A 9,585-nucleotide genomic window follows, 5' to 3' on the forward strand; every position below is an offset into this window, starting at 1 on the left:
ATAAATACAAGTTGGTTCCCATTTACAATTCAGCGGAAACAAAAGTCAATGTCACTAGTTTCTCTGCAAAGTAAAAGAGGCAGTCCTGACTATATAAGTGATTCTGTACTCCAGTAGTAAATTTTGGGTCGATTGGACTGAGTTCAAAATGACCATTCGGATGCAGTGACCATATTGTTAGTTTGTGCAATGATTTGCCAATCATTGGTAAAATCCTGCATCCAACATGTAGTTATACATATAAGTCCAGGCTATCTGTCTCCTTTTTTAAATTTTTCCCTTGTGCACTATAGATGCTGATTCTGCGACATTGAGAATCTGGAGGAAGTCAAAACCACTGCTTTGACAGAGGCCTAATAGAACGATCCTAGTGATTAACACGAATACTCTTCTACTCTGAAGCAGATTTCACTGGGTGACAGTTGTGCTGAGCGTTGCAGAATATTTCTAGATGCTGGCTTGTTGAACAAAATTAGATAAGATGCATCTTTACCTGTGGTATCCGCACCCTTGCATAGTGATGGTGAGGAGGTCAAGTCAACAACTTGAAATTTTCGCAGGGGGCTGGGTGTGCAGATGAGGACAGTGCATTCAATGTACTGGACTTGAGCAAGGCGTTTGATTAAGGTCCTGCATGGAAAACTAATAGCTCATTGGCATCCGAGGAAATTTGGCAAATTGGATCCAGAACTGGCTGATTAATAGGAAGCAGAAAATGATGGTTGAGGTGTATTTTGTGACTGGAACCCATGTGTTCAGTGGGGTTCCATAGGGATCAGTGTTGGGGCCCTTGATGTTTGTGGTGTATATTAATGACTTAGACTTGAATGTAGGAGGGTTCATCAGTAAGTTTGCAGATTATATGAAAATTGATGGTGTGGTAAATAATAAGAAAGGTAACCTTAAATTACAAGAGGATATGGATGGGCTATTCAATGGCAAATGAAATTCAATCTGGATAGGTGTGAGGTGATGCACTTGGGTAGGACAAATGTGTCAAGGGAATACGTGATGAAAAGTAGGACCCTGGGAAACACCGAGGATCAGAGAAGTCTTAGTGCATGCCCACTGGTCTCTTAAGGTAGCAGGGCAGGCATTTAAAGTGGTCAAGCAGGCATATGGGATACTTGCCTTTTATTGGCTGAGGCATGTAGTTTAAGTGCAGGGAGTTTATGCTGGAACTGTATAAAATATTGGGTAGGGTAGTATGTGCAGTTCTGGAATTTACTTTTGTAGGAGGGATGTGATTGCACTGGAGAGGGTGCAATGGAGATTTATAAGGATGTTGCCTGGACTGGAGAGTTTTCATTTTGAAGAGAGACTGGATAAACTACGGTTGTTTCCTTTGAAGCAGAGGAGCCTGAGGGGGTGCATGATGGAAATGTATAAAATTGAGGGGCTTTGACTGAATTGAACTTTTCCCCTTGGTGGTAGGATTAATGATCAAGAGGGATAGATTTCGGGTAAGGGTCAGGAGGTTTGAGAGGGTGGCGGGAACCTGGAACTAGTTTCCCGTAAGGTGCTAGAGGCAGAAACCCTCATTACATTTAAAAAGTATTTGTATTTGCACTTGTGATACCATAGCATAATTATGGGCCAAGTTCTTAAAAAATGGAATTAGAAGAGTTAGGTTGTTATTTTTGACCAGTACAGATTTGATAGGCCAAAGGGCCTTTTTCTGTGCTGTAGACCTCTATGACTGTACGATATGTGTATCAAGGAGGTAACTAAACAGGTTATGGCATCAAATTTATGGTGACAAGCTTTTAAAGAACATTTAGTAGTCCCATTTAATGACTTTTCATTATACAGCACACTTTGTACTGATCGCAGAAACCCTGGCTGAACATAATGGGTTGTCTGCATCTGGAGGAGAAAGATGGGTTATATTTTCAAATAAGATCCTTTCAAATTTTAACTAATTGCAAATATTTACAACTGAGATTAAATAAATTTTGAATTGTAAATGAGTAATGATATTTCAGAGTTTGGGTCCTCTAGCAGGAGTTAATGTTTAACTCCTTGTTCATCCTTGGGAGTAGCCTCTATAGCACGGAGTCCGGACTTGTGCAATTGCTTGGGATGAACGTAGACCAAAAATAGTTTAAATTTTCCATATCTGCTTTGTCAAGTCATACTTCAGAAGGAGATGGATTGCAGTACCTTCTCCACCACAGCTGCCTCGTGTGCAGGGGTAAAATTTCTGGCAGTCGAAAGGATCTGACCGGGTAGACGTTCCTCACCATGAAAGGAGCTGTGTTTTGGAGCTTGTTTGAAAGTTCTGGTGAAGAAGTATTTTTACCACTTAACTTTGACAGTCTGCTCAAGTAACCATCTGACAAGATCTTGTTTACTTTTCCCATATTGTCTTAATGATATGCAAACTACTGACTGACTTGTGGTCAGGGTGTTTTTCTGCATAAACTTTTCCAAAAGGAATGGTGGCGCTCATTCCTAAATGACTGGAATGTTGTGAGCATTGTGGGCGCAGCCATCCTTCACCATACCATGCACACACACACATCAGGTGTCACCACATTGCTGGTGTTCAGTTTACAGTTTTTGTGTAGCTGCACACAGAAGTAGTCACCGGAAGGAGAATGAAGTTCTTTTTCTCTCTATATACATGGAAACATTTGTACGTTGACTCTGTGTCTTTGTCTTTGTGGCCATGATCCATTTTAGATCCTCAGGTAAAGCTAAAGATGAATTGGGTGACCACCATGGAGTAGGAGTGGAGAATATACCAGACCTCTCCTAGGTAGATCAACGTCAAGACTGGCTAGCACCTGTTGATCAGGTTCTTGCCTGGAATGGTGAGGGAATCTGGCTTCTATTTCACCCTGCCCTTGTGCACCTGCTGGTTTCTGATGCATTCCTCAGCCCCTCCCAACCACATCCCCAGCATCTTTGGCCATCTGCCCTGGTGGTAAAAGAGAACAAAAAGATCAGTTGGCTGAATTCCCTTACTATGATTTACTTTGTCTCCTGTTCTAGGTCAAACTGGTTTCATGTGCACATCAATCTGCATACTAAGAGTGGATCTGAGCAGATGATATAGCATTGTCAGCTGTGCACAAAGAGGTTTTGACTTGTGTACCCCTACCTTCGGTTGTCACTCCTCTTCTCTTCTGTCCACTTCCTTACTGATGCTGTCAACAAAAACTGTCACAGCAAATAAATAATCATTATAATTTAGCCTTAGTGGAGAATCTTCATTGCTAAGCTGAAATGTCTCCGGTGCCAGGTTCCCAATTACGACATCCAACTGTGTTAGTGTATGTATTGCCTCAGGACTGAAATAGAGATGCTGAAAGTCCGTTCTCTGAAGCTTTTAGGGGCTATTAAGCAATGGTGTCTGGGTCAGTACTGGAGTAGATGTTACTAAAAGTGTATATCTGATATAGGTGTAATCTGCTTTATTGGGTAGAATTTCAAAGACCATAATGAGACCACTTTGACTAAGGTGCTTAGTTCTTTTATTCCCTCCAGAGATTAATTAAGAGTATAAAATATATCTTTGGTTGACTGTCAGTTAACAACTTATTTATACCATTAGTGATTTGGAAAATGGTGTAATTTCGGTTAAGAATCTATTTTGAGAAGAAATGTTGCAGTATTACTTTCAGTTAAAAATTTAGCACAGCTCATGGGTAAAAGTAAGTTAGATTTGTTATTAAATCAAGATGATTTGATCCCAATGAGACATTTATTTGCCTGTTCCTACTCTTTGAATTCTCTGGTCATGAGTAACCCCAAACACCACTTTCTATCCTTTTATGCTCATCTGCTATCTCTGTTATAGTAAAATTTTCACATGCTGTATTTGTAAACATACCAAGTCTTCTTGCTGAAATTTGTTGTGCTGAAATTTACTTCCAGCGTTCGGAGAGATTTTACCTATCGGGGTATACTCGGGTCCAAGACTGCTTACATTTCATTGTTTCAAAATGTGCCAGCAATGAGCTCATTGCAAGGAGTCCAATCGGGCACTTTGCATGGTTCAAGGATCACTGGATGTCTTCAAAGGTTACAGACAGTTAGCAAGTACTGAAGCTAAACTATACTTTCTATTTACGGAAATTGGAGGGGTCGAGCAGCTGGATAGCTAGGTAGTGTTAAAACTCAGCTACCTTCTAATTCTTAGAGTATGTCACTAAGTGTTGGAGTCAGGGCAGAAGAAATCCTGCAATGCTGAGAAAGTGGGAAGGACATTGACTGTGGCGGAGGCAAGTTATTGTCTTGGATTATGCCTGCGAGCAGTGTGTTTGAGAAAGTGAGGATTGGAAAAACGCTTGACCAATATTTTCTTGGTGTACCAGTAAGATTAGAGTATGTGTTGTATGAGACTGAGGAAGTTCTGAGGCACAGTCACAAGATTTGAAATATTAACTTTTTTCTCTCTGTAGATGCTACAAGACCTGCAAAAGTTCCTCCAGCAATTTCTGTTTTTAATATTATGGGAGGGTTGGTTTAATCAGTTGGTCTAAGAGATAGCTATTAAGGGATGCATTATATTTCAGAAGGCCCTTGCGCACTGCACTTAGATGCCTGAAGGCTGCAGTTGAAATGAGGTGAAGGTATTGGTGTTGCACAACAAATGGAAAGTTCAATTGGGGTGGAAGAGGAGGGCTTCTAGGGTTGATTTGAGGTTATAGAGTTCAAGGAGGGGGCATGGCAAAGAAAAAATAAATGGTGGGGAGAAAAAGAACTTGTATTACATTGCACCTTATTTTCTCAGGGAATGCCAATGCATTTCATAGTCACTTAATTACTTCTTAATTGAAGCGAATTTGCAATGATATTGCCTTGTGATACCAGTCCATCTGTGTGACTGATGATTGAGAATATTTTGATCAACAGTGGTTCCCCACATGCAAGAATAGCCTGCGAAACCACTGAGCCTCTACTCACCCTGTACCAGTAGGGACAGTTTTGTTTAGTTTCCAGCATGAATGCTTGATATCAAGCATTCAGTGGAATTTAAATGATATCTAACCTGTATTTAAAGGCCGAGGTTGAATCTGAGACAGTATAGTTGATCTGTGTTGCTGTACTTTGCAGGCAGCTAATGGAGCAGCAGATCGAATGACCTCCCTACATTTGTCTAAAGCACTGTGGTCTCGTGATGTATACTTTTTTTTGCTGGCGGGTAGTGTTTCTCTATGCTATATGGTATGAATATAAACGGTGTGTTGTAAGGTGGTGAGTGTAGGAATCAGGATTTTTTGGCTTTCCCTTGTCTCAAATGGTAATGATATGTCATCTTTTTGAGTTACTGTTGTCTAATAGCTTGACTAGTATGGTTAATAGCTTTGTCAGGTTTGGTGTGGTTGTTGAAATGTGTTTGTTAAAGTTTGTCTTTGGCTATAATTTTCTTTTGACGCTGATTATCTGGGAAACACTATATTTATGTGATTCTAGATCAGATGAAGTCTGTCAACGTGACAGTAACATGAAGCTCTGATGCTTGGACCTCCTTGCATCTGGTACTTTGTGAATTGAAAACAGGCTCCTTTCTCACTCTTGAAATTAAAGATAATCTTATTTTTAATAGTAGAAAAATCACTGTAGTATAATTTCTAGTATTGTCTCTTTCTTCCACTAAGATGCTCCTTTATTCTGTACCGAACCCTATTTTCTCCTCGAGATTGGTGTTGATTGTACATATTTAATATTCCTATTAAATTCCTTGGGATGTTCACCCAAATTAACAGACTAAGCGCAACTTCTTGCGTGAAGCATTTTCTGTTATTCTGCTGAAAAATGTTCTTTGTTTAATTTTTAGATATTGACTTTTGAAACCAAAAATCCTGAAGAGCTAGCAGAACGCTTGCGAGCTGTGTGTGGAAACCAGAGTAATGCATATGCACGACTACTTGAATACCGTCTCAATGCGCTTAGAGGCCTGTGGAATGCACAACGACAGTTAGCACTTGAAGAGCAGCATGAGCGTGAAAACTCGAGTGATGAAGAGACCATGTCCTTGCTGAAACGGCAGGGCTTGCTGCAACAACCAGAACAGGCACCATTTACTTCTCGCATGGGCCTCTTATTAGTGTTCCCTTTGATCCAGTCACAAAGTAAAACTGATCCTTCTCTCTGTAATATCACTGCTGAGGTGCTCCTGAACTGCCTGAGAGATTGTCAGCCTCTGAGCCTTACAAAAGAACCTGCTGACTGTCTGAATGGTCTGGAAGCCCTTCTCTGCTCCTGGTTAGAAGAATCACCTGCTTTGGGTCAATCGATCCCATGGAAACAGAAAGAAAATGCTGCAGCTGCATTGGTAGCTCTTGCCTGTGCAAGGTAGGAGCATCCTGGTATATTTTTGTCCAAGTAGAAATGTTCTTAATATACTTGATTACAATGTCTTCAATAACATTGTCATCTTTATTCTGTAAAATGTGGTGATGTGAAATAATATTTTGGTGCATGTTAATCAACAAATAAATGCTGCATAAGAATGTTTGCTTAATGACTCTGATAATTTGTATTCATGATTACAATATTTGTCCTCTACATTCCATGGAGCATGTTATCTCTCTCTATACCTATTACAAATTACCAATGTGTATAGTGATGTTTTTAGTGGTGGATGGGCTGCCTCTATAAAAAGACTGCAGGTGGTACGAGTTATTTTAAATAAAACAGAAAATGCTGCAAGCAGTCAGTTGGCACCTTAAGGAAAAATAGGTAACAGACTTAAAATCTCAAAATTTGTCTTTTCTGTTTGCAGATGGACTGGTTGTGTACCTTTTTTTTAGATTTTGAGCATTTGCAATTTTACTTTTTAATTTTATTTACTCTCTCCATTCTTCTTTGTGAACTACAGGATTTTAATATGAAATTGTATCAAAAATAGCTTGGATTCCATACTTCAAGTTCTCTAATTGGAAAATGCCTTGTCTGGAACTGAGAAAGCACCAAGTCACTTGAGACTTGTTCTTGGGGCACATTTGGATGCCTTCTACCCAAATATCCAATTTAATTGCAAGGAGGAGAATACAGAAAACAACCAACATGTATGAACAAATAACCAGTTGTGGAAGGAGCTCTCTGCTGTCTACTCCAAATGGATGTCAGAGAGTTAAAACAAATTGGTTCAATGCCTAAATCCTTCCTGCTGCTATGCAGGTGTGGGTTTCAGAGAGCCTACTGTGTCAAAGTGCTTCTGCAGTTACCATGTTATCAGACAGAATATTGAGTTATATATTGAAATTGCTGCTTAATTGCAATATTCGGCTACTGTATTTGACCAGAACTGAATTATGATTCATTAATTTAAAATGGTAATTTGCCGAACAATACTGCAAATTGCTGTGTTTCCTAACTTTATATCACTGGGTGGCATTTCTCAATTTGTTGCCTTAGGTGTATGGACTTTGAGCTGAATGTAGGTTTTGAGCTGTTCATTTTTCCCCATTGACTGACTGGATTAATGAGAACTCGTCATGTACCCTGGAATTGAAGTTTGTGGCTGCAGTAGAGACTTTGCCACACGAGTATTTGCTGTCAAGGCCATCAACTAGCATCTTGATATTGTGTGACAATTTGCAATCCCCACTGATCCTGTCCTCTCCATCTAATGTTTCTTCCACACATCATAAATTATTGATCATCTTGCTCACCACTAATTGAGTACAATTTGTTCTTTTTTCCCCGCTTCCATTTTGTATTTAGGAATACCGGTCAACTGGTATTTTAACTGTTGACGAGCAATCATTTCCTTCATTCAGTGCTGGAATTTCCCTCATTCATCTTTCCCATTCCCCTAAGGCAGTGTTAAACCAGTTATTAGTATTGAATTTAGATAAAGTAGAAACAAATTTGCTCAAATGTGAATCTGTATTAGCTGTCTTAATGGTTTCCTTAACCAGCAGTTAGTTGGTACAAAAGGTTGTGGCTGTGATTCGTGCATTTAAAGGAAAGAACCTCTTTGTATTTACCTTACATTAGTCTAAGTCTGTTCAATTGCTGTAGGAACATATTTGGCTAGCTAGATGGTCAACAACACATTCAAATTGTTGCTAATTTTCTGCACGAACAGCTCTGTTAACTGTAGTGATCAATGTCCAATGACCAAGTATATGCAGCTGGTGATCTAGTTCCTTTTACAGCAAGATTTGGAAGGTTGAATAGTTAGCATGACCCGTGTTGTTGTCAAAGAACTTCAGTGCATTGATGATAAGTACTGGCAGCAGCTGCAAAACATTTTCTTAAAGATATTCAGAGTTCCATATTGAAGTTATTGTATCCAACAAACGATGAATAAAATACACCACTTAGTGTGGTGATATTAACAACTGTAAAAATTCCAAAGTGCTAAATTTCAGGCAGGAACCTAAATAACCAAATGCAACCATCCCTGTTTAATATTGGATTTCTGCAGTAATATGCATTGAGTGATTGAATATTAATTAGTACTGGCATGAATGCGTGATGAGTCGGAAAAATCTAAACAAGATCCTGTGAGGTGGAGAAGTCAGATTCCGCTGCAGAGAGGGTAATTTTCTTCTTAAAAAAGCCAATTCTGATGAAAGAACATTGACCTGAAATGTTAACTCCGTTTCTTTCTCGACAGATGCTGCCAGATTCAGAGTGTTTCTAGCAATTTTTGTTTTATTCAAAGTGGTTTCTTTGGCAATTTATATAAAGGAGTTTTAAAATTAGGTCATATGAACGGAGTAAAGAAAATTAGTTTGCACATTTTTTTGAGCATTCAAGAGTGTTTGAAATAAATAATCAACTGCAGTGTGACTATTTAACACAATGGCAGCTATGTGGAAATTTTTGGTGCTGCAGCTTAGCGCTACGCTTGAGTTTAGACAGCTTCTGAGTCAAAGGACCAGGCAGTTTTATTGCAGGTAAGGTAGCAACTTCACCAGACAGCAAATTTAATATTCAGCCTTGTAGGAATTAAAAAGAAACTTTGACTTACTAAAGGCTCTAGGAAACAGCTGAGGTTCTTGTTCTGTTGAGCTTCCATTGGACAGAAGTAATTATCATTATCCAGGGAAATTGAGCATATTTTTCCTGTCTTCATGATTTCATTTAGGATACAGCTTTGAAAGAGCATTAGATGTAGTCTTATTTCAGGAAAGTCATAATTTGCAGATGACACCAAAATTGGTGGTGTCGTGAATAGTAAAGATTATTTCAGAGTGCAGTGGAACCTTGGTTAGATGGATTGATGGGCTGTGAAGTGGCAGATGGAGTTTAATTTAGATAAATGTGAAGTGTTGCACTTTGGTAATGCAAATCAGGGCAAGACTTGTACACTTAATGGTAGGGTCCTGGGGAGTGTTGCAGAGGAAGAAAGATGTTGGAGTGCACATTCATTGTTCCTTGAAGGTGCAGTCACAGGTAGACAGGGTAGTGCAGAAAGCGTTTGGTACATTTGCCTTTATGGTCATTGCATTGAATGTAGGAGTTGGACTGTCATGTTGCAGCTGTACAGGACATTGGTTGGGCCACTTTTGGAGTACTGTGTACAATTCTTGTCTCCCTGTTATAGGAAAGATGTAAATCTTTTCCGCACCCTTTCTAGTTCAACAAGGATGTTGCCAGGGTTGGAGGGTTTCAGCT

General features: G+C 39.4%; 1 protein-coding gene across 1 annotated transcript in view; it reads left to right on the forward strand.

Moving 5' to 3' along the window:
- The window catches only part of LOC109921626, a 33,126-nt gene extending 26,662 nt beyond the window's left edge, over positions 1-6,464 (forward strand). Inside the window, exon 2 of the mRNA XM_020521653.2 lies at positions 5,789-6,464. Coding sequence (XP_020377242.2) covers positions 5,789-6,310 — 522 coding nt within the window. The 3' untranslated portion in view covers positions 6,311-6,464. The remainder of the gene's footprint in view (positions 1-5,788) is intronic.
- Positions 6,465-9,585: the final 3,121 nt, after the last annotated feature.

Source organism: Rhincodon typus, chromosome 24 (assembly GCF_021869965.1).
Source record: "Rhincodon typus isolate 14 chromosome 24, sRhiTyp1.1, whole genome shotgun sequence".
Lineage (NCBI taxonomy): Eukaryota > Metazoa > Chordata > Chondrichthyes > Orectolobiformes > Rhincodontidae > Rhincodon > Rhincodon typus.